This window comes from Capricornis sumatraensis, chromosome 17, assembly GCF_032405125.1.
Source record: "Capricornis sumatraensis isolate serow.1 chromosome 17, serow.2, whole genome shotgun sequence".
Taxonomy (NCBI): Eukaryota; Metazoa; Chordata; class Mammalia; order Artiodactyla; family Bovidae; genus Capricornis; species Capricornis sumatraensis.
In genome coordinates, this window is record NC_091085.1 from 62573271 (window position 1) to 62599584 (window position 26314).

At 42.6% G+C, this 26314-nt stretch overlaps 1 protein-coding gene across 1 annotated transcript in view; it reads right to left on the bottom strand.

Annotated features, from left to right (window-relative positions):
* Positions 1 to 2091: 2091 nt before the first annotated feature.
* TMEM233 (transmembrane protein 233) overlaps positions 2092 to 26314 on the bottom strand; it is a 35031-nt gene continuing 10808 nt past the window's right edge. Inside the window, exon 2 of the mRNA XM_068989615.1 lies at positions 2092 to 2232. Coding sequence (XP_068845716.1) covers positions 2092 to 2232 — 141 coding nt within the window. The remainder of the gene's footprint in view (positions 2233 to 26314) is intronic.

Below are 26314 nucleotides of genomic sequence, written 5' to 3' on the forward strand. Positions count from 1 at the left end.
CAGTTCAATAGCATCTTGAACTCTTTGAGGTCCTTCCTCCAGTCATGTTGATAATCATAGTAATAATTAACAAATGGTTTGTATTTCTTTATGCACTGAGAAGGAACGGATGCCAACCTACACACATTCTGTGCATCATCTTATTAACCTTCACAACAGGTTTATTAAATGGGTACAACTATAAACCTCAGTTTACAGAGGAAGAAACTGGAGTTGAGGGAGGCAAGCAGTTGGTGGAAGGTCTCACAGTAAGTAAGTGGTAAAGGGGGGTACTTGTGCCCAGGAAGTCTGGTCCCAAATCTGCACCATGTTACCCTCCACCCCATGGCCACATGCTCACACATGCAAGCACATTATGCTTCTATTAAAGAGGAAAGTCGGGTGTGTTCTCATCTATCTTTCAACTGCCTTCTCCTTCATAGGCCAGCATCATCAGTTTGCCATCTTGTAGGCAAGACACTTTGAGGTGCTTTTGACATCTTAGTGCCTTTTTCTTCTCTCTTTTGGTCAAAACCATCAATTTTTTCCTTTATGACACTTCCTATTTTGATATCTCCTCCCCTATCCAATGACCCCTGATTGCTCATGGATCTGGCTTGTCTGATAGGAAGTCGACCCACTGGGACATCCACTATCGTCTTGGTTGCCAAGGTGGGCTTGGCTGATCTAAAAGGTGCCCCCTTCCTCCCATACCCACCCAATGGGCCCCTTCCTGAAACCAAGTCAAAAAGACTGATCTTCCCAGATTGAGGGAAATGGTGCTGGAGGAACAGTGCTGCTATGAGAGAAGAGTAGAAGGATTTCTGAATTCTTATCTGTTTGGCCAGGAGTTACACAGTGAGACAGAGATGAATCTGGGCTTGTCATTCCCAGATCCTGGTTGTCCATCACACCACCTTGCCCTTTGGCAAAACTCTGATGGAAAGTATCACTGGTTCTAGCGGATGGAGCCCATCTCCGCTGGCTGGAGAAATCAGAATAAATTTGTTCGGATCCAGAGAGAAACATCATCTCTTTGTGAGATGAGAGCTCACTGAAAATAGCAAGCTAAGGTAGAGACCCTTCTGTTCTTAAACTAAGAACAGTCAGGCTAGTTGGATGCAGTGTCATGCAGGAAATCATTCAGCAGATTAGATGCTAAGGCAGAGCAAGTGATTACCTTAACGTTTCACTTATTGTCATACATTTCCCACTCTCTAACAGTTAGGTGGAACTATGTGACTGGTGTTAGTCGATCAAATATGAGCCTAAGTGACAAGAATGCTCCAGGGCTGAGGCAGTGAAAACCCATTTGGGATTCTCTGGCTTTTCCTCTCTCCTGTCTTAGCCTGAGAAGCCCTCATGTTCTAGATCAGAGGCTGGAAAACTATGGGGCATGGGCCAGCTCCCTGTTTTTATAAATAAAGCTTTATCACACACAGCCACATTAATGCATTTACAGATTGGATATGGCTGCTTCTATGCTAAAATGCAGAGTTAAGTAGTTGCAACTGAGATGCTAATAGTGGCCTAAAATATTTATCATCTGGCCCTTTACAGGAGAAGTTTGTTGACTCCTGTTTCAGACAGAGCAGCTACAAGATGGTACAGTCTGGACCCTGAGGGACTCTGTGGAGGAGAGAATTTCCACAAACCCATGTGGCCTATGGAATAGCAGTAAGGAAAAATGAAAACCCTTTTGTTTGAGACTGTTGCTGGAGCACAATCTAACCTATCCTAGCAGTTTCCAGTGGGCTTTTCAAGAAAAGGCACCTTAGAGGACTTCCCTGGAGGTCCAGTGACAAAGATTCTGCACTCCCAATACAGGGCGCCTGAGTTTGATCCCTGGTTGGGTAACCAGATCCCACATGCCGCAACTGAAGATTCCACATGCCACAACTTGGAGTTTGCACACCACAACTAAAGGTCCCTCTTGCCACAACTAGATTCTGCATGCTGCAACTAAACGTCCCGCATGCCGCAACTAAGAGCTTGCATGCTGCAACTCAAGATCCTGCATTCTGCAACAAAGACGGATGCCATGTGCCCCAACTAAGACCTGGCGCAGCCAAACAAATAAAAGTAAATATTAAAAACAACAGAAAAGCTTACCTACTTCCAAGTGAAGTGAACTGTACAAGAAATAGCAATGACGAGAAGGCCAATAACGATGGAGGCGACAGCCACCCACTTGGCATTCCTTCCAAGCCGCTTGGATCCTTCAATGTCTCCATCCTCATAGCTGTTCTGAGCCTGGGGGACACAAGGGAAGAGCTGGTGATGACAACCCACAAAGAAAGACATGGCTTCCCACGCTGATCTGAGCCAGTGGCATGGTTACCACCTCCTCCAGGAAGTCTTCCCTGAACTCCCAGTCTGAGTTAACTTCCTCTTCTGTAGTTCCTGATTACTTTCATCTTAATATTTACCACAGCATATTGAAAACAATGATTTGGCCTCTCCCATTAGAGTGTAAGTGCTATGCGAACAGGGACCACTATCGCCTTGTTTAGCACAGTATACCACTGTCCAATGCAATAACTGTCATGTAGATTATATGCAGTAAATATTTGTATGCTGAAAGGATGAATGGGTACATCTGTCTCATCCATTAGAACAGGGGTCTGCAAGTTATGGCCCATAGGCCAAATGCAGCCTGTTATTTTTGTAAACAAAGTTTGTAGGGAACACAGTCACAATCATTTGTTTACTACTGTCTGTAGCTGCTTTTATAACAATAGAAATGAGTAGCTGGGACAGACAGCATATTGCTTACAAATCCTAAAATATTATTTGGTCTATGACAGAAAAAGATTGTCTGCTCTTTATGCTAGAAGGTCAGGGACCCTGGCTGACCTGTTCACTCTTTTGCTGAAACGAAACTGTCATTCACCTGGCATCTACTCATACAGCTTCCCCAGCTGTTAGAATACTGGGAAACTTCTGTACTGATTGTTAAGTAGCAGCTGCCACTTCCCAATTTCCCAGCCATCCTGCTCTCTCCTCTGAGTTTCTCCAGACATCTCCATGGTGCAGGGTATCACTAGGCTCAAGACGGTATCCTTGTGCAGAGGCACAGAATCTTCTGTGCCTTTTGGAAGGATGTCTGGTCCATTGTAGGAACTCAAGAAACCTGTATTGGCTGAATGGGTGATGAACACATCAGTTTTCCTACAGAATACGAGTTCACTGATGGCATCCTGGAACCCCAGGCAAAGGAGAGGTGCTCAGAGAGTCCTTGCTGCTGAGCTGAAGGTCAGATGCTATCCTTCTCTCTTATTATAAGCCCTCTTTATCATAACTCCCACTGCTGAGACTTCCCCAAAAGCTGCGCTGAAGCCCAAAGAAGACTGGAAATCTGCATTTGTAAGTTAGGGACAGAATGATTTGATCCATGCCATGAATTGCAGGTTTCCGTGGGAACCTCTATTCTTGACTATGAAAGCACAGCACTCCAGTAATAATCACCCTTCTTCATGGACTATGAAGGGGAATGAGGCATATGCAGACAATTACAAGCCAGAGAAACTCCCAGTAAACCACAGAGCTTTCTGCTTCCGGAACCTTCCGTCAATTCTTGGATCTGGGCCATCTTAGTCAGCAACAGGCTGGGAGACTTGTCTCCCCAGCGAGTCTTGCTATTTGGGCCTCTTGTGTGAATGGGAGAGTGAGAGCTTGAAACGATGCCAGGGGCTGCCAGCAGGGAGAACTCCAGAACCCTGCATCCTGAATTCTGGAGTTCTTAACCCTGTGTGCCCATCAGAAACACTTGGATAGTATTAAAAATAAATGCCAAAGGCTCGGCCCTATTCTGGAGAGACTTCAGTTTAATTGGTGTAGGAGCCAGACACCAGTTTTTTAAAGTAGAAATTGTGGTAAAATGTGCCTGACATGAAATTTACCACTGTTGAGTGTACAATTCAATGGCACTAAGTTCACTCATGCTGTGCAAATATCACTGTCATTAATCATCTCAAACTGAAACTCTGTTTTCATTAAACACTCACCCCTCATTATTCCCACCTCTCCTCCCCATCCCCAGCCCCGGGCAATCACCATTCTATGTCCTGCCCCTATGGATCTGACTACTCTGGGGATTCTATATGAGCTGGCTCACACAATGGTTGTCTTCTATGACTGGCTCATCTCGGTGAGCATGATGTCCTCGAGGCTCACCTATGTCGTAGCACGCATCAGAGCTTCTTTTCTTTTCGAGGCTGAATAATATTTCATTTTATGGATAGGCCACATTTTGTTTACCCACTCATTCATTGATGGATACTTGGGTTGCTGCCAGAGTATTTTTTAAAAAACCTTCTCAAAGTCAAAAACCTTTGGTCTAGACAACTATCTTTAACATCGTGCAAGGTCAAGACGTTCACCATCTTAAGATTTAACCCAAGAAAATGTGTCATGGAGCATGGGCTCTAAAATGCAGAGAGATCTGAGTTCAGATTTCATGTCTTATCAGCTGTGAGAATTACAGCAAGCTATCAAGCTTTCTGACTGTGGCTCAGATCATGAACTCCTTATTACCAAATTCAGACTCAAATTGAAGAAAATAGGGAAAACCGCTAGACCATTCAGGTATGACCTAAATCAAATCCCTTATGATTATACAGTGGAAGTGAGAAATAGATTTAAGGGCCTAGATCTGATAGATAGAGTGCCTGATGAACTATGGAATGAGGTTTGTGACATTGTACAGGAGACAGGGATCAAGACCATCCCCATGGAAAAGAAATGCAAAAAAGCAAAATGGCTGTCTGGGGAGGCCTTACAAATAGCTGTGAAAAGAAGAGAGGCGAAAAGCAAAGGAGAAAAGGAAAGATATAAGCATCTGAATGCAGAGTTCCAAAGAATAGCAAGGAGAGATAAGAAAGCCTTCTTCAGCGATCAATGCAAAGATAGAGAGGAAAACAACAGAATGGGAAAGACTAGAGATCTCTTCAAGAAAATGAGAGATACCAAGGGAACATTGCATGCAAAGATGGGCTCGATAAAGGACAGAAATGGTCTGGACCCAAGAGAAGCAGAAGATATTAAGAAGAGGTGGCAAGAATACACAGAAGAACTGTACAAAAAAGATCTTCACGACCCAGATAATCATGATGATGTGATCACTAATCGAGAGCCAGACATCTTGGAATGTGAAGTCAAGTGGGCCTTAGAAAGCATCACTACGAACAAAGCTAGTGGAGGTGATGGAATACCAGTTGAGCTATTTCAAATCCTGAAAGATGATGCTGTGAAAGTGCTGCACTCCATATGCCAGCAAATTTGGAAAACTCAGCAGTGGCCACAGGACTGGAAAAGGTCAGTTTTCATTCCAATCCCAAAGAAAGGCAATGCCAAAGAATGCTCAAACTACTGCACAATTGCACTCATCTCACATGCTAGTAAAGTAATGCTCAAAATTCTACAAGCCAGGCTTCAGCAATACGTGAACCGTGAACTCCCTGATGTTCAAGCTGGTTTCAGAAAAGGCAGAGGAACCAGAGATCAAATTACCAACATCCGCTGGATCATGGAAAAAGGAAGGGAGTTCCAGAAAAACATCGATTTCTGCTTTCTTGACTATGCCAAAGCCTTTGACTGTGTGGATCACAAGAAACTGTGGAAAATTCTGAAAGAGATGGGAATACCAGACCACCTGACCTGCCTCTTGAGAAATCTGTATGCAGGTCAGGAAGCAACAGTTAGAACTGGACATGGAACAACAGACTGGCTGCAAATAGGAAACGGAGTACGTCAAGGCTGTATATTGTCACCCTGCTTATTTAACTTATATGCAGAGTACATCATGAGAAACACTGGACTGGAAGAAACGCAAGCCGGAATCAAGATTGCCGGGAGAAATATCAATCACCTCAGATATGCAGATGACACCACCCTTATGGCAGAAAGTGAAGAGGAACTAAAAAGCCTCTTGATGAAAGTGAAAGAGGAGAGTGAAAAGTTGGCTTAAAGCTCAACATTCAGAAAACGAAGATCATGGCATCCAGTCCCATCACTTCATGGGAAATAGATGGGGAAACAGTGGAAACAGTGTCAGACTTTATTTTTCTGGGCTCCAAAATCACTGCAGATGGTGGCTGCAGCCATGAAATTAAAAGATGCTTACTCTTTGGAAGAAAAGTTATGACCAACCTAGATAGCATATTCAAAAGTAGAGACATTACTTTGCCAACTAAGGTCCGTCTAGTCAAGGCTACGGTTTTTCCTGTGGTCATGTATGGATGTGAGAGTTGGACTGTGAAGAAGGCTGAGCGCCGAAGAATTGATGCTTTTGAACTGTGGTGTTGGAGAAGACTCTTGAGAGTCCCTTGGACTACAAGGAGATCCAACCAGTCCATTCTGAAGGAGATCAACCCTGGGATTTCTTTGGAAGGAATCATGCTAAATCTGAAGCTCCAGTACTTTGGCCACCTCATGTGAAGAGTTGACTCATTGGAAAAGACTCTGATGCTGGGAGGGATTGGGGCTGGAAGGAGAAGGGGACGACCGAGGATGAGATGGCTGGGTGGCATCACGGACTCGATGGATGTGAGTCTGAGTGAATTCCGGGAGATGGTGATGGACAGGGAGGCCTGGCGTGCTGCGATTCATGGGGTCGCAAAGAGTCAGACACGACTGAGCGACTGAACTGAACTGAAGCTTCAGATTCCTCATCTGTAAATTGGGGACAACAGTAATAACACCTTCTTCATATTGGAGGGGCCAGTGAGTTGATGCATGCAAAGTGGTTAGCATTGGTCCAGAACATAATTTATGCTCAATAAATTAGCTTTTACTATGAATTGCCACTGCCTGTTTTATTCTTCTTCTAAAGCTGAGGTCCTTGGGGTGAAACAGAATCTTCTGAGCTACCTATGAGAATTATAGGCGATCAATCTCTACTCCTGGGGAGTAGAGAATTCCAAGTTTGGGAAACGTTGTTTTAGAGGCTTCACAAGTAAAGTCACGGCATAGAATCCTAAAACCCTGAACTGTGAGTTCATAATCAGTTTAAGATTATATAGATTCAGACTCTCCTAAATTGATCATTATTCTATCATGCTACCTTCAAAAACCCAGTTCTGAGATTAGTCACGGCGATATACTTGCACTGCTGTAACCAGGAGAAATAAAACAAAGAAAACCATGAGACACTCCTTGCCAATCTCTCCCCAGACATCGTCAGCCCCTGGCTGTTTGGATGAAAACGCAGTTTCGTGTTCTCAGCAGCAGTGACAACGACAGTGGGAAGAGCAGCCAGTGTGTGCCATGTTGAAGGGCTCATCTACATCTGTGCACTGCCCATGAGCGCAGGGGAGATGGGGGCTACCCAGGCCACTTGTCTGCTGCAGATCAGCAGAGCCACGCTGGTGACCTGGCTAAGGGGCATGGGGGTGCAAGACATGGGCGAACCCTGTCCAACCTTCATCACCTGTTAGCAGTCTGGCATCTTGTATGTAACCCTTTTCTTTGCTATTCACCATCCCTCTGGAGCTCATAAAGGAGATGTTGAGTCATCCCAGGAATGGATCCATGGTTAGCTTGAAAAACAGGTGAAAAGCCTCTTTCAATATTAGTTGTAGACTCTTTTCTTCTCAAGAGTCCTCTTATGAATCCCTTTCTTCCTCTGGTTCTTGGAGAAGGGGCTTCCCATGGGTAAATCTGCTGGGTAAATGTAAGGATATGGGGGAAGGGATGAAGGTGGGGTAATTTAGAACTCTCATATTTCACTTTAAAGGACTTCAGTGGTGAGGGGCTCTAGCTTCAGTGTCATCATCCCACAATAGAGCAGGAAGGGATTAATCCCCCCCCTCCTCGGTTCATTGGCTGGAGTTCTTTTCTCTCCCAACTGGCACTGCGTATTAATATAGGTCTGTTGGCAGATGCTACAGATTGAAGCGGTAGAAATGGGTTTTAGAGAAAATGCATGGTTTATAAATCTTTTTCTGAAGGGCTTAAAAAGCAAACTATTCCGTCTGCTGTGGAAGAACTATAAAGAAACAAGGGATGACTTTGATACTTAAATTTACACGATCGTCTTAGTCCTTTCACCGATTCTGAACGCCATTCGTGAACATGTAGAGTATTTGAATGCTATAGAAACGTGCACTGTAGGCAGTAAGCTCTTCTCACTTCTATTTCCCAAAGATAACAGGGTAGTACATTCGCTTCTAGATTTTTTTTCCCATGAATAATATGAAAGGAAAACTGACCCTTTCTCCTTGTTTCATTATGACTAAGCACATCACGTACCACAGTTCATGAGAAATAGCAACTTGTATACTGAGATAAACCAGGAACAACAGGTTAGTCTGTTTAGCCTGCATCCTTCCAATATTGAAACCTTTGAGTATTTCCCATTGGCTTTGCAAAGACAATTTCATCTTTGCCTTTTGTGACATGGATACCTAAACACAGGTCCCTTCCTCAGTGGATATGTAATCTTTTAAGAGATACTGTTTTGCTTTTTTTTTTTAAATCAGGAACAGATTAATGGAAAACCTGGTAATCTTGGAAATTCTGTATTCATTTCCTTTAAATACTGTGGTTTGTATTCGGCTGGCTGGCCATTTTGAGGCTGGACTTCCTTGTATTTCAAGTAAAATTTTTTCTTTTCTAATTGTTTTGGCCTCTGAGTTTTTCTTTGACAAAAATCATAATGATAATAGATAACATATACTGAGTATTTGTTATGGGCCAGACACTTGTCAAGGATTATTTCATCAGTCTTCATAACAACCCTGTGAGGCAGATGCTTTGTTTCCATTTTACTGATGGGAAAACTGAGTCACAGAGAAGCTAAAATAATTTGCCTGAAGATACATAGCTAGTTAAATTCTCTCTTTCAGAGGTTTTTTCTTTTCCTCTTAGTTAAAAATGTGAGCAGCAGAATACTATTTGTGTTCTGTAACTTGCTTTTTGCCACTTGTTATAGGGTGGGGGTGGCTTTCCAAGCTCATGCTTCTGGGTCTGTCTCACTGCTGTTTTCTTTCTCCACTCATGATTTAAAGTACATTGATAAACTCCCTAATGTTGCACTGTCCTTGATTCTTGGGGAAAAACCTTAATTTGTCATGATTCACTTTTGGGAGGTAACTTTCTGTTTTCAAACAACTTCAAACTTACAGAAAAGTTCCAAGTATAGTTGTCTCACTCTTTTTAATGTCTTTGTACTAGTCACTTAAATGGTCACACCTCACTAACATTTCAGCTATTTAAAGTTTGTGGCAATTACATAATATGCTGCAACAGACACCCTCATTCATATATTTTTGTACACATTTGAGTGTCTTCTTGGGATGGATTCCTAGGAATGGGATTACAGAGTCAAAAGGTATATTTATATTTGGAGATAGAGTAAAATTGCATTGCAGAAAAACTGTACAAAATTTACATTCCCACTAACAGTATTTATGTGTCCTTTCCTCCACAACCTTGCCAACATTGTATGTTATTAATCTATTCTTGCTGTTTTAACAGGCGAAAAAGAATCTCAAAATAACATTTCTTTATTAATGATGAAACTGAGTCATGTTCAGATTTCCACTCAAACATCACCTTCCGAGAGAGGCCTTCTCAGTTTATTTAAAACTTTCCCAAGTGACTAATACAGTCCCTGGAGATCAATAAATACGTGTTGAATTAACAAACATATGTACGGACAAATGTCTGTCAAGGGTATTTCTTCTTTAATACCTTTATTTATGTATTTTGACCGTGCTGGGTCTTGCTGCTGCACGGGCTTTCCTCCAGCTGTGCTGCGCGCAGGCCACTCTTCATTGCAGTGCATGGCTTCTCACCGTGAAGACTTCTCTTTTGGCGGAGCATGGGCTCTAGGGCACACAGGTTTCCATAGTCTCAGTGTGCGGGCTCAGGAGTTGCAGCTCCTGGGATCTAGAGCACAGGCTCAATAGTTGCGGCGCCCAAGCTCAGTCATTCTGTGGCATGTGACATCTTCCCAGATCAGGGATCGAACCCGTGTCTCCTGCACTGGCAGGTGGATTCTTTACCACTGAGCCACCAAGGAAGTCTCAAATGTATTTCTTCTTAATGAGTTTTATACTTATATCTTTTTGTCTAGTTGTCTATTAATTTGTCTGATAATTATACATTTGCAGAAACTTTTTACATATTATAGGTCAGCACCATGCAACAGAAATATAATGGGGACCACATACCTAATTCAAAATTTTCTGGCCATCCCTGGTGGTGCACTGATAAAGAATCCACCTGTCAATGCAGGGGATATGGGTTCGATCCCTGGTATGGGAAGATTCCACATGCTGCAAGGCAACTAAGCCCATGTACTGGAGTCTGTGAGCTGCAACTACAGGGTCCATGTGCTGCAAATGCTGAAGCCTGAGTGTTTTATAGCCCATGCTCTGCAACTAGAGTTGCCCCCACTCTCCACAACTGGAGAAAGCCTGCATTCAGCAAAAAAGACCCAGTGCAGTAAAATAAAAATTTTTTTCTAGTACCCACATTAAAGAGGTAAAATTAACTTTAATAATATATATTTTATTTAACCCAACATGTCCAAACTTTTATCATTAAAATCTGTGGTGCTATTTCCAATACTCAATAGTCACATGTGGCAACTCTAAGAATAGCACAGAAAATAATATACATTAATCTGTTATGTATGTTGCAAAATTCTCTCCCAGGTTCTCCTGGCTCATTGTCTTTTCCCCCTAAATTATAAATTTTATTTTGATATAGTTTACAGTTCACAAAAAGTACAAATATAGTACTAAGAGTTCCCTTTTACCTTTCACCACGCTTTGGCTAATGATAATATCTTAAGTAACCACAGTACTTGGTCAAAACCAGGAAATTGATGTTGATTGATATTATTAACTCAGTTATAGACCTTATTCAGATTTTACCAGTTTTCACATGCACTCTTTTTTTTGTTGTTGTTTTGTTTTTTGGGTTTGTGTACAGCTCTATGAAATTTTGTCGCCTGCAGATTGGAGTGACTATTGCCACAAAGAAATTCTTTCATGGAGGGTATAGAGAAAAGGGAACCTTCCTACAGGCTGGTGGAAACGTAAGTTGGTGGAGCCACTATGGAAAACAATATGCAGGTTCCTCAGAAAACAAAAAATGGAATTGCCATACCATCCAGCAATCCCACTCCTGGGCATATATCCGGACAAAACTGCAATTGCAAAAAGATACATGCACCCCTATGTTCATAGCAGCACTAGTCACAATCGCCAAGACATGGAAACAACCTGAACGTCCCTCAAAAGATGAACGGGTAAAGATGCAGCACATTTATATGCAATGGAATACTACTCAGCCATAAAGAGAACAAACTAATGCCATCTGCAATAACAAGAGTACAACTAGGACTATCATACTAAGTGAAGTAAGTCACAAAAAGTAAACCACTTATACGTGGAATCTGAAATATGACACAAATGAACCTCTCCAGGAACTGACTGTGGCTCAGACCATGAGCTCCTCATTGCCAAATTCAGACTTAAATGGAAGAAAGTGGGGAAAACCACTAGACCATTCAGGTATGACCTAAATTAAATCCCTTATGATTATACAGTAGAAGTGAGAAATAGATTTAAGGGACTAGATCTGATAGATAGAGTGCCTGATGAACTATGGACTGAGGTTTGTGACATTGTACAGGAGACAGGGATCAAGACCATCCCCATGGAAAAGAAATGCAAAAAAGCAAAATGGCTGTCTGGGGAGGCCTTACAAATAGCTCTGAAAAGAAGAGAAGCGAAAAGCAAAGGAGAAGTGGAAAGAAATGAGCATCTGAATGCAGAGTTCCAAAGAATAGCAAGAAGAGATAAGAAAGCCTTCCTCAGCGATCAATGCAAAGAAACAGAGGAAGAGAACAGAATGGGAAAGACTAGAGATCAGTTTGAGTGAACTCCAGGAGTTGGTGATAGACAGGGAGGCCTGGCGTGCTGTGATTTATGGGGTCGCAAAGAGTCGGCCAAGACTGAGTGACTGAACTGAACTGACTGATGAAACAAAGACTCACGGACAAAGAGAACAGGTTGCCAAGGAGGTGGTGATTGGGGGAGGGATGGGGTGGGAGTTTAGGGTTAGCACATGTAAACTTTTATATACAAAATGGATAAACAGCAAGGTCCTACTGCAAAGAGAACTATATTCAATATCCTATGATAAGCCATATGGAAAAGAATATTTTAAAAGAATGTACATATATATAAATATATATAACTGAGTCACTGTGCTGAACAGCAGAAATTAACATAACATTTTAAATCAACTATATTTCAATTTTAAAAAGATGTTCTCTCATGTTACCCTTTGTAAGTCACACCCTTTCTCATGTCCAAGTCTTTTGTCTTTTAATTTAGATTTGTGGCATTTGGATATTGCCCAGAGTTCACTTCCAAGTTGTGACACTTCTTCATAATTTTATATACCAAGTACCTTTACCTTAAGGTGCTAAATAGCAATTTGCTGTCTCTGTTCACCATGCAAAGTAGGTTAAAAAGAAAGACCTTTAGATTCTTTCCAGCTCTTATCTTTCATTGTAAGTCAAATGAATATTTGTCAGCATGTAGAAAAAATGATTGTCCTCAAATATTTTATAAGGCCTCAAGAGTCCCCAGTGGTGGTTCTTCCCTTTTCTGTGAGGCTGGGCTTATGCTGGCAAAATGTAACAGTCATTACAAAACCTAAAAAGAGCTTTCAGGTCTTGGTCAGCTGCCTTGAACCAGCAAAGGTCACGCTTGGGAACAGAAAAGTGGCCAAGTTCCTTTCCCTTGTAGTAAATACTAGTGACGTCACGCTCACTGCATCTGGTAATTTCAAGCTTGTTTATACGTCCCTTCCCTGGATGGACACATGATATGCAAATACTCTGGCAGGAAAGTTGTTTGGGAGCCAGAAATGAGGACGATTGTCTCTATGCCCAACCGCAAGAAGGCTGCAGCAGGGACCAGCATGACTATGGCGTGAGGGCATGCAGCCAAGCCTCCTGGCCATCTGTCAGAAGGTACAGGTACTTGCTGGAAGCCACATTTCCAAGAAGGAGACATCCAGAAAAATTCCGCAAATTTTAATAACTGGCATTGAACATCAATGGGTGCAATGTTCTGGGACTTTGTGACACTTTATATCAATGATAAAGTTGATCTCTTGTCCTGAGCCAGGAAAATATGGAGAGTACTTTGTCCATTCCCTCTGGTCTTTAGAGCAGAGCTCTTGCTGCATCCCACATGATACTGGATGAGACAGCATCACCTATGGGGTGGCTGTCAGGTGAAGATCTGAGATGAAATTCTCTAAATGGACATGTTTAACATTCTTTATACTGGTGGCCGTACCTTAGAATCACCTATGTCCCCAAAATGCCCATGAAAATTCCTGTGCCCAAGCCCCACCCCAGATCAAATGAATTAGGATCTCTGGGGATGAGACTCCAGCATCGGTATTTTTCGAAAAGCTTCTCAGGTCATTCTGAGAAGAGTTGAGAACCACTGTCCTGGATGGATGGCCATTCATTCATTCATCCAGCCATTCACTCACTCAAAACTATTTATTAAGCATCAACTATGTGCCAGGCACTGTTTCCTGCCCACATGGAGCTTACATTTTGGTAAAGACTGAAAATAAAACACTTAAACACGTAATTTTCTTGGGCTCCAAAATCACTGTGGATGATGAGTGCAGCCATGAAATTAAAAGATGCTTGTTCCTTAAAAGAAAATCTCTGATAAACTTATAAAATGTATTAAAAAGTAGAGAACTCATCCTGCCAACAAAAGTCTGTATAGTCTAAGTTACAGTTTTTCCAGTGGTCATGTATGGATGTGAGAGTTGGACCATAAGGAAGGCTGAGCACCAAAGAGCTGATGCTTTAGAACTGTGGTGCTGGCGAAGACTCTTGAGAGTCCCTTGGACAGCAAGGAGATCAAACCAGTCAATCCTAAAGGAAATCAATCCTGAATATTCATTGGAAGGACTGATGTGAAGCTCCAATACACTGGCTACCTGATGTGAAGAGCTGACACACTGGAAAAGACCCTGATGCTGGGAAAGATTGAGGGCAGGAGGAGAAGCAGGTGAAAGAGGATGAGATGGGTGGATGGCATCATCAACCCAATGGACATGAGTTTGAGCAAACTCTGGGAGATAATGAAGGACAGGGAAGTCTGGTGTGTGGCAATCCAGGGGTCACAGAGAGTCAGGCACGACTAAGTGACTGAACAACAACAAAACATGCAAGTAAACAAGAATACAGAATATTACTAAGGCAAGAAAAATGGGATGGTGGGAGGAAGCTCTCCCTCAAGTTGTGGCAGGTGTCAAGACCTGAAGACCTGAGAAGGAGCCAGATCTGCAAAAAAGGGGAAGAAGATGCCAGCAGAGAAAACAGCAAATGTGAGAGGGAAATAATTTTTCTGCTCAAGGTACTAAAGAAAATTCAATGTGACTGAAATGTAGGCATGAAAAGTGGGGGAGGGGAGAGAGGAAGGGGAATATGAGATAAGGTTGGAGGTGAAGCCACAGACTATGTTATAATAATAATATATAGTTATTTATATATTTATATTTTATCATTTATATATTTATAAAATAATATAGTTATTATAACTAACTATAGTTATAAGAATGAACTATAATGCTAAAATAAATTAGTTAATATAAATAAAACAGTTAATTTTATTAAACTAAATAGCTAAAATAAAAGTTAATATTTATGGAATGCCTATACTATGCCAGGCCCTGACCTAATCACCTTCTGTGCACCATGTAATTGCAACTTCACAATAAGTGGTCAAAGTTTAGAGTCCACCCAGGCTGAGACATGCAGAAGTCACACTTCCTCAGTGGCTCCCCTGGCTTCATTTTCGAGAGCTTTCTTAGCAATACCAACTCCATTTTGATCATCCTTTTCTGGAGCGCTGAGGGAAACAGACCAGGGCTGAGTCAGAACCTAGGTCAGGGGACTTACTTAGGATGGGGTGACCTGAGAAGGCTGCCCTAAGGAAGTTGACATGTAAGCTGAGACAGGAAGAATGAGAAGTCACTGGCCACATGAGACAGACAGAGGAGAGGGTTCCAAGCAGAGGAAATGACCTAGACGAGGATGCGGGCCAGGAAAGGTGGCAGGGGGTAGGGTGGGGGGAGGTGAACAGGGAGGAGGGCTTTTGGAGAACGTTGTCCGGGGCCAGACCTTGAAGGCCAGGGAAGGCCACAAAGTCTATCCCTTGGAAGGCAAGGGGCGTCAATGATGGGTGGCGGGGCCCACTCAGGGGCTTCTGGTCCCATCCCCCACACATGATTTATGCCCTCTGATCACAGACCACTATCAGACATCAGGAGCTTTCCAGAAGAGCAACTTCCCACTAAGGCATCAGCGTGACAGCTAAGGCCCAGGTAACAGAAATGCACCTTCTATGCCGTACCAAGAAGAAGGGGACTTAACGGCAGCACTTTTGATTTTTACTGAGGTCTTTTTTTTTCTTACTGCTGGGCAAAATCATGAAGGAGAAAAGTTGGGCAAGGGAATGGGAACCCTACCAAAGTATATTTAATGGCTCATTTTCTTCATCTCCCTGCTGTTCCAGAAACTCTAGATACTCATCAGGCCCTTACCCTAAAATAATTCATGTCAGTCCATCCTTTCTGGAAAAGATATTTCCTTCTCTGTGTCAGAATCAATCGTAACTCCTGCCAGACCACTTAACAACCTTGCTGCTTTTGCCTTTACAAGCCCCTGAGTCTTTCTCTTCCCTGGAACACTCTTCCGGTTTCGTCTGAATCTGTGTCTCCTGAATTGCAGTTCCTAACATCACAGTGAATTCTTTTCTTATTAGCACACAGTTCTTGGTGTGGCTCAGGGTTACTCACTCTGTTGCTTATGGACGTGTCGAGTATTTTTAACCGTGAGCTCCATGAGGGCAGACATCATGTCCCTCTTTACTCACCACTCCATTTCAAGTGCTTAATGGAGGACACTTAGTACTCCTTTAATTCCCTTTGATGAGGTCAGAAAACCAAACAACTTCACCAGCAAAGCAAAACAGACACCAAAACAAAACAATCGACCAGCATAATTTTCTGACCAACCAAGGCAACCTGTTATTTTGGTGCTGGCAGAACAAAGGGTAAACTGAGGCATCTAACTTTCCATGCCAGAGTTCTGAAGGGTGGGCTTCTGCCCTAGAATGGCAGACACAGGCTTGCTGTCTGAATGGCCAGAAGAAGGGATTCTCAGCTTGAGGTCAACACCTGTGAAGGAATGTTGGTCCTCTAGCCTTTACTTCATAAGTCAGAGTCACTGACAATTCTTCACTTAAATGGAACCCACCCTCCCAGTATTTGTGTGTATGTGAACTGTGCTCAGCCCGATTTTATTACAGATGTTATACAACAGATAGATGGATATTCAATATGGCAGTAAGTAAATGAGTAAAAGACTCCTTGGAAGGAAACTTATGACCAACCTGGACAGCATATTAAAAAGCAGAGACATTACTTTGCCAACAAAGGTCCGTCTAGACAAGGCTATGGTTTTTCCAGTAGTCATGTATGGATGTGAGAGTTGGACTATAAAGAAAGCTGAGTGCTGAAGAATTGATGCTTTTGAACCGTGATGTTGGAGAAGACTCTTGAGAGTCCCTTGGACTGCAAGGAGATCCAACCAGTCCATCCTAAAGGAGATCAGTCCTGAGTGTTCATTGAAAGGACTGATGTTGAAGCTGAAACTCCAATACTTTGGCCACCTGATGCAAAGAGCTGACTCATTGGAAAAGACCCTGATGCTGGGAAAGATTGAGGGCAGGAGGAGAAGGGGATGACAGAGGATGAGATGGTTGGATGGCATCACCGACTCAATGGACATGAGTATGAGTAAACTCCAGGAGTTGGTGATGGACAGGGAGGCCTGACGTGCTGCAGTTCATGGGGTTGCAGGGAGCTGGACACGACTGAGTGACTGAACTAAACTAAGTATGTGTTAGTCGCTCAGTCTTGTTCGACTCTTTGTGATCCCATGGACCATAGCCCACCAGGCTCCTCTGTCCATGAAATTCTCTAGGCAAGAATACTGGAGTGGGATGCCATGAACCCAAAGGGAGAAAAAAGCTTTGGAGGGATGAATCTGAATCTGTTTTCCTCCTTTGTAAAATGGGGATGTTAGTACCTACAACCCAGGTTGCTGGTGGGGCTTTATTAAGATGAGTATAAAAGGGCACAGCATTATCTCATGCAATTCTGAGAACAATGTAGAGAGGTCTGCATTAACATTCCTGTTGGAGAGGTGGGGAAACCTAGGCCCAGAGAAGTTAGGTGAAGGAATGGAGCCAACATTAGAATCTAGGAGTTGAGTGCAGAGTCTGGACCTACTCAGCGCCTGCCTTTGAAACCCACTGCCAGCCTAGGGTTCAAATGGCAAACTAAAGGAAAGAGGCTACAAGCAAAAAAAACCTGAAGGGTTTTCCTAAAAACTTTGGAACACACAGTTAGTTCCTTGCAACAAGGTTCACAAAGCAAGTGAAAGAAGCAAGGCCCAGACTACCCACCAAAGAGGAGAAAATATTTGCAAGTTAGAGATCTGATAAGGGACTCATATGCAAAATACACCAAGAACTCTGACAACTCAGCAATAAAAAGACAATTAAAAATGGGCAAAGAATGTGAATAAACAGTTCTCCAAATAAGATATACTAACAGCCAAAAAGCATAAGAAAAGATGCTCAGTCTCATTAGTCTTTAGGGAAATGAATCTGCAAATCTGAAATCACAACAAGATACCTACTAGGATGGCCAGAACGGTGAAGACAGGCAGTGGCAAGTATTACTGAGGATGCAGAGACACTGGAACCTTCAGACACTGCTGGTGGGAAAGGCAAGTGATGCCGTGGCTTTAGAAACAGGCTGGCAGATTCTTAAAAAGTCAAACAGAATTACTATACAACCCAGCAATTCCACTCTCAGGTACATGCCCAAGAAAATGGAAAGCCTATGTTCACATAAAAGCTGTACATGCATATCCATAGCAGCATTATTCACAATAGCCTCCAAAACGGAATCAACCCAAATGTTCAACAACAAAGTGAATTAAAAGCCAAAATGTGGCATATTCATACAACAGAATATTATTCAGTATTAAAAAGAAGGAAGTGCTGACATAAGCTACAATGTGGATGAACCTTGAAAACATGGCACTAAGTGAGAGAAGCTGCTGGGGCCCAGGGCAGGTCACCCTAAAACATGCTTTAATGGCATAATGCTTATTTCTGAATTAAAGTTACTAAAGAAATGCTCAATGCAAGAGGGACCCTTTGACCCTCCTTTCTGTCTCCTTGGAAGCAGGAAATAAACCTCTCACCTGAAAGGTGCAGGCTCTCCATTTGGAGGTAGAAAGACCCCTTATTGACAGATACAGGGAATTCAGGCTGAGAAGCTTGTATAAACAAACTTTGTTACTTTTAAAATTTACCACCCAGGCCAAAATCCTGTTCAGATTCTTCACTAACTAAGCACCCAAAACTACGGTTTCTTTGTTCTGTTGTATTCTCACAAATTTACTGTTTGTCTGATATAAAAGCTGCCTGCTTTGGCCACTTCTTTGGTTCCCCTTCTAAAGACCTCTGTGCACACAAATTAAAAGTTGTCTGTCTCTTTTTAATCTGTGTCAATTTTATTATTAGGCGAGCCACAGGAACTCAAGAGGGATAGAGGGGGAGAATTTCCCCTCCCTGACAAAGCCAAACATGAAAGATCACCAATTGTATGATTCCATTTATGTGAAATAACCACAGTAACTCATCAGTTCAGTTGCTCAGCTGTGTCTGACTCTTTGCTACCCCATGGACTGCAGCACGCCAGGCCTTCCTGTCCATCACCAACTCCTGGAGTTTACCCAAACTCACGTCCATCGAGTCGGTGACGCTATCAAACCATCTCATCCTCTGTCGTCCCCTTCTCCTCCTGCCCTTAATCTTTCCCAGCATCAGGGTCTTTTCCAATGAGTCAGCTCTTTGCATCAGGTGGCCAAAGTATTGGAGTTTCAGCCTCAACATCAGACCTTCCAATGAACACTCAGGACTGATCTCCTTTAGGATGGACTGGTTGAATCTCCTTGCTGTCCAAGAGACTCTCAAGAGTCTTCTCGAACACCACAGTTCAAAAGCATCAATTCTTCAGCACTCAGCTTTCTTTATAGTCCAACTCTCACATCCATACATGACTACTGGAAAAACCATAGCCTTGTCTAGACGGACCTTTGTTGGCAAAGTAATGTCTCTGCTTTTTAATATGCTGTCTAGGTTGGTCATAACTTTTCTTCCAAGGAGTAAGTGTCTTTTAATTTCATGGCTGCAGTCACCATCTGCAGTGATTTTTGAGCCCCCCAAAATAAAGTCTGACACTGTTTCTCCATCCATCTGTCATGAAGTGATAGGGCTGGATGCCATGATCTTAGTTTTCTGAATGTTGAGCTTTAAGCCAACTTCTTCACTCTCCTCTTTCACTTTCATCAAGAGGCTGTTTAGTTCTTCACTTTCTGCCATAAGGGTGGTGTCACCTGCATATCTGAGGTTATTGATATTTCTCCTGGCAAGCTTGATTCCACCTTGTGCTTCATCCAGCCCGGCGTTTCTCATGATGTACTCTGCATATAAATTAAATAAGCAGGGTGACTATACAGCCTTGACGTACTCCTTTTCCTATTTGAAACCAGTCTGTTGTTCTGTGTCTGGTTGTAACTGTTGCTCCCTGACCTGCACACAGATTTCTCAAGAGAAACTGACAGACTCTGAAAATAGATTAGCTGTTGCCAACAATAACTCATAGACTCAGAAAATAGATTAGTGGTTGCCAGGATCTGAGAGGAAAAGGGTTTGGTGAGTGACTGCTAATAGGTTTGTGATTTCTTCTAAGGGTGGTGAGAATTTATTGGAATTAAATAGTGGTGATGATTGTATAACCTTGTGAAGATACTAAAAATCACTAAGTTGAACACTGCATTGTTTTTAAAGAAACAAGACCTAGTGACAGAGCTTTTGTGCATTGAGGGCTCTAGGGGATTGATGACGGGGCTTAGAGAAACTGGTGGGATCTGGCAAGAGATGGTGGTGGGGTTTAGAATCAGCATGGGGGTGCCTGGTAGTTATCCTAGAGTCCACTGGAAGCAGAAGCCAGGCTTGCACATGTTAACAGAAGATTAGACTTTCATGTGAGAAATATCTAAAAATACAGAGAGGAATTCTGAGGAGTTGATTTAGCAGGGAGGGATAAAAAGCCAGAGAAACCTGGGCTACTGTACAGTAATGTAAGCCCCATTTAAATGCACAGGTCATTTATGCCCAGGAAAACTGGGATCCAGACAAAAATGGATCTTAGTTCAGGGACAAAATTAGCTTTGAGTAATTGCTCTAGTTTGCAATGAGGGCTGAAGGAAGAGTAAACCAAGAATTGATGCTAAGTCTGGGAGTGGGGTGGCCTGAGAGCAAAGCAAAGTAATGGTCTGTTAAGAGCTCGCATGTGACATTCCACTGGCTAACAGAGCCTGGCCTTTCTATTTTGTGGCCTATTCTGGAGTTCCTTCCTGGGGGAGTTAAATCCATTTTAAGTGGATGACATATATGTTATAGCATACATCCCTGGAACACACAAAGCTTATTCCACCCCAGGGCCTTTGCACTTCCTGGCTCTGTCCAGGTCTTTCTATGACTGGCTAGTTTTCATCCTTTTAGCCGTTGCCCATCACCCTTCCTAAAGTAGATTCTCTTCACCACCTGCCCCCACTAATCCTCCTCTCTCATACTTCCCTATTTATTCTCTTCACAGTGTCTATCACTCCAAAATGACTTTGTTTATGTGCTAACTTGGTACGGGCTGTCTTCCCCGAATCATACGTTAAGTTGCCAGAGAGCTGAGACCTTGACTGCCTCATTTGACAAGCAAGGGACGGCTGTGGTTGTCCTGTGGTTCTCATGGAGACTGGATAACCTGTCCAATTTAGGGGCAGAGGGGACCCCTTTGACTGTGGATTTGAAGTGACATGCTCCAAACAACTTGTCTGTTTTCTGAGTCTTATTTCTTCACTGGTTCAGAATTCTCGAGGACAAGAACAGTGCTCACTGAGAACCTATCAGCTCAGAGATGTCCAGAACGTCAGCTGTACAAAGCTGGCATGTATCTACCTGGTCACCACTGTGTCTGGCACATAGTAAGTGTGCAAACATTGTTGAATGAATGAACTGTGAGGATCCCTGCCCGCTGCGTTCTACCCTTGAGAGGCGGTGGCTGAAAATGTCCCAGGTCCTATGGCTCCTTCTCTGAGGGTGCCAAACACACTCAAGTGATATTTCTTTGTGTTGACTTGAAGCTCTCCTCCCTCACCTTCTCCCAGCTTTTCTCTTTGAACTTCAGAGCTGACTGCCATGCATCTGGCTTCTTGCTGTGGAAGGCAGAGGTGAGGAACAGCCAGAATCAGAGGAGAAGGCTGGTGGCCCGGGCTGCCTCTGTCTTTGGCCGTGCAGATAATCTATTTGCCACATTCCTACCTCCTGTTTCCATTCTCATTGATAATGGATCTTAGACTTTGCCACAATCACACACAAATGTGGAAGAGATTTTTGGGGGCTTGTGGGATATCTGAGGGATGGAGCTGTCAGGGGAGTATAATCTCCTCGGTTCTGTCTCATCACAACAAAAATCTGAAGCGATGGACGTTAAAGCCCTCGGCACATCACAACTCTCAGACAGACCATGTTAATAGTTCTCAGACAGATCAGTTTTATTTAGAAAAAAAGGAAAATACATCCTCGAGGCTTGAGGGCATGCCGACCCAAAAGACATGGAGAGAACACGAGGGAGTGTGTGCGCGGGTGGGAGAGAGAGAGAGACCCCTGGCTCTTTGGCTCCTCTTTTTATATGTTTTTTCCTCCCCCTAGGCCTGACCTATGTAAACTGGGCTAGCTAGGAGTGCTGTTTGTTTCTACTGAGGTCCTCACTCCGGTCCTTGGACCTTCCTTTGATCTATTTTCGCAGGCTTTTCCCTTCGTTGTCTTTTAGCCACCGCCATTCTGGACTCCTGTTTCCTATTCTAACGACCTAACAGAGCCATCCTCTCTGGTGTCTGCTATTTCCTTCTCTTGATAGATCCTTACTGAAGAGATAGTGTGGAAAAATATTACAGATCACATGTTCCTCAAAAGCATGAAAGACTCATCTCAGGAGCATCAGGTGCCCTCACTACAGGGGTAAGAGAACAAACAGGTGGACTTAGCGATGGAAACCAGTATGGAGGTTCTCGAAAAAAATTAAAAACAGAACTACTACATGAGGGCTTTCCTGGTGGCTCAGTGGGGAAGAGTCCCCCTGCTCATGCAGGAGACACGGGCTCTATCCCTGGTCCGGGAAGGTCCCATATGCCTTGGAGCAACTAAGCCCGTGTGCCACAGCTATTGAGCCTATGCTCGAGAGCCGGGAAACTACCACTGCTGAACCCGCGTGCCACAGCTGCTGAAGCCTGTGCGCCCTAGAGTCTGTGCTCCACAAGAGATGCTGCCACTATGAAAGCCTGCACACTGCAACCAGACAGTAGCCTCTGCTTGCCGCAACGAGAAAAGCCCGTGCAGCGATGGAAATCCAGCACAGCTAAAAATGAATAAACGAAAGTATTTATCAAATAAATAAAAAAAAGGTAAAACATTCTGTATCACCCTGGTAGCTCAGCTGGTAAAGAATCTGCCTACAATGCAGGAGACCCTGGTTCGACCCCTGGATTGGGAAGATCCCTTGGAGGAGGGCATGGCAACCCACTCCAGTGTTTTTGCCTGGAGAATCCCCATGGACAGCGGGGCCTGGTGGGCTACAGTCCGTGGGGTAGCAGGGTCGGACACGACTGAGCAACTAAGCACAACACAGCACAGCATACTAGGGAAAAGAACTACTACCTGGTGCAACAATTCCACTTGTGGGTATATATCCAAAGGGAATGAAAACAGGATCCTGAAGAGACATCTGCACTCTCATCTTTATAGCAGCGTTAGTCACAAAAGCTTCTCCAAAGGACTTCCCTGGTGGCTCAGACGGTAAAGCGTCTGTCTACAATGCGGGAGACCTGGGTTCAATCCCTGGGTTAGGAAGATCCCCTGGAGAAGGAAATGGCAATCCACTCCAGTACTATTGCCTGGAAAATCCCATGGACCGAAGAGCCTGGTAGGCTACAGTCCAAAGAGTCGGACACCACTGAGCGACTTGACTTTCACTTTAGTCACAAAAGCCAAGATATGGAAGCAACCTAAGAGACCATCAATTGATGAATGGGTAAGGAAGCTGTGGTACATACACACACACAATGGAACAGTATTCGCCCGAGAAAGAAGGGGATCCTGCCATTTGCAACACTACAGATGGACCTTGAGGGCATTATGCTAAGTGAGATAAGTCAAGCAAAGAAAGACAAATACTTCGTGATATCACTTACATGTGGAATCTAAAAAGGCAAAGTCACAAAAACAGAGGGTAGAGTGGTGGTTACTAGGGGCTGGAGTTGGGGAACAGGAGAGACGTTAAGTGTACAAACTTGCAACTGGTAGACAACTAAGTCCTGGGGACCTAATCACAGCACAGAGATTATAGACAACATTGTAGTGGAAACATCAGACTCTAAATATCTAAGATTTAAGAGACCAGACTTCATTATTCCCACCATGAGAAAAGAAAGTGACCTAATAGAGGTGTTAACTAATGCTACAATGGCATCATATTGCAATACAGAAATGTATCATATCAGAGTAATGTACACTTCAAAGTTCCACAAAATTACACGCCAACTAGATCTCAAAAAAATTTTTTTAAGTAGGCTTACATTAGTGGAGGCAAGCTTCTGCTTAGGTAAAAACCCAGTAAAACGCAGAACCAAAATAACTAAACTGCTGATATTTTCCAATCATTTCCTTTGGGCAGAAACTGTGCTAAGCTGTGGTTTCTCTATCCTTAGAGATTTTCAAGACTAGAACACATCAGAATAAAAAAAATTTGTCTTACGTGAACAATGGAGTTGACAGTTTCAGCTTGATAAGAACAAATGATTTAAAAGTAGAACCACCGTTCAAGGTGGAAAAGAATTCACTTATTTACTATCACACCTTCCCTCTTCTTGCTAAAGATTTGCAGTATCTTTAGGGAAATCCTTATTTCAGACTAGAAATAAGATCTAAACATTATAGAAAAACTGGAAAAAGAGTAAAGACTTATTATAGTAAAATCTGAAGTTATAATAGCCAAAGGTTACCAAGATTTACCAAGTATCCTGCAAATATTAGGGATTCCCTGGTGGCTCAAGATGGTCAAGACTCTGGGGAAGCGAGGTGGGAGGGGGTTCAGGATGGGAAACACATGTACTCCTATGGCTGATTCATGTCAATGTATGGCAAAAATGACTAAAATACTGTAAAGTAATTAGCCTCCAATGAAAATAAATAAAAATTAAAAAAAAAAAAAAGATGGTCAAGAATCTGCAATATGGGAGACCTGGGTTGGGAAGATCCCCTGGAGAAGAGATAGCAATGCATTCCAGTATTCTTGCCTGGAGAATCCCATGGACAGAAGGGCCTGGCAGGCTACAGTCCATGGGGTCGCAAAGAGTTGGATACAACTGAGCGACTAAGCACAGAGAACGGATAGGGATGCACAATGTTGTGGTCGTTTCAGGTGAACAGCGAAGGGACACAGCCATACTATACATGTAGATGTGTGAACACTTCTAATTGATAAAGAGAGCACAATCTTACTGTGTATACTACTTTATAGTCTCCCCCACTTCATCTTTGACTTTCAACATTCCCCTGTATCATAAAAATTCTTCACAAACATGATTCTAATAAAATATTCTATGTTTTAAATGAATGTATTATAATTTACTTAGTCACACTCCTCTGTTGGAATCACTATTTATCTCCATCTTCAATTTTTCACATTTAAACCACAACAGTGACAAATATTAATTAAGCAATTACTCTGAGCCAGGCATCATGATTCATGTTTATTAACTCACTTTATAATTCATTTCATCACTAATGCTCAGATGAACATCTAATATATAATGCCATGCCTCTCCATTTAATTTTTTTAAATTTTAATCTCTTGGTGAAGCTTTCTTTGTATAGGTCTTGCTTATTTCCTATGTTTATTTCTGGTATTTAACATTTTATTTGCTATTTGTGACTATGCCAGTATTTTGATCTACTGAGTCACCGATACTGAAATCCTAATTTTAGAATGTGTTTTCTTTTCTTTAAAACATCTATTCCCTCTTTCAAAACCAGCCTCATCTTCACTATCCCTTATCTCTGGTATATATTTGGCCAATGCTAAGTAAGTAAGGTTTTCTCCCTTTCAGTCTCTCTGCTTCTCTGTTCCTCCCTCCCTCTTCTCTTTCACCCACACATACACACTCATATCTGTGCAAACTTAACATCAATGCCTAAACATAATCTGAGATACTTAAATGTCCAGGTGTAACAATTCACTTTACACAGATCAATATCATCTTAGATTCCAGACTCCTAGATAGCAAGTTCCATCAAAACAGTTTGATGGATATGGGCACTCACTAAACATTTTTAGTAATAATGCTTGAGTTTTCAGAGGGCTCTGGAATTTGTTTTGATTTCGCTTGTTCCTAAGTTTCTTTGCCTAAAGGTAGTGCTGGGGATTCAAAGACTAGACTTTCAGATCATAAGGCATGTTTCCTCATCATCACCATTCATCCATTCAAGATGGTCTGTCATCTTCTTGGGCTTCTGGGCTGTTGCTCTTCACAAATATCTTCACGGACAAGGGAAGAATTGTCCTTTTGCCTATCACTAACATAAAAGTAGAGAGAAATTCTGCCAGGCTTGATTGAGAGTATTATACAAATGCTTCTTATATGGATGGGGAAAGCTATTCAAAGAAAAAGCTCTCAGGACATCAAAGCTGTGTTCCTATCAAAGGGCACACCTAGCTATCTGATTTTAATGCTTTAAGAGGCCAGACTGTGAATTTTATGGTGGTGATGACCGTCATGTTTGACTTTTGTCCACTAGGGTCACCTTTGCAAGACTTGTTTCTTCATGGATAAGTGGAAATAACAGCTTTCTTGTGTATCTCCCTGGAATTTTGAGAAACACGTACAACTGTATCCATGTGAAAACGCTTTGAGAAGTAAATACTTATGGACAAATGTAATAATAATAATAATAATAATGATGATAATGGCAATACCACAGTGTCAAAATTATCTAGAACAAAGAACAAATGAAATTATCAGAAGAGGGAGGTAACTATAGGGGGTGTCCTTTAGTTCAGGGAATAGAAGGCATGAGAT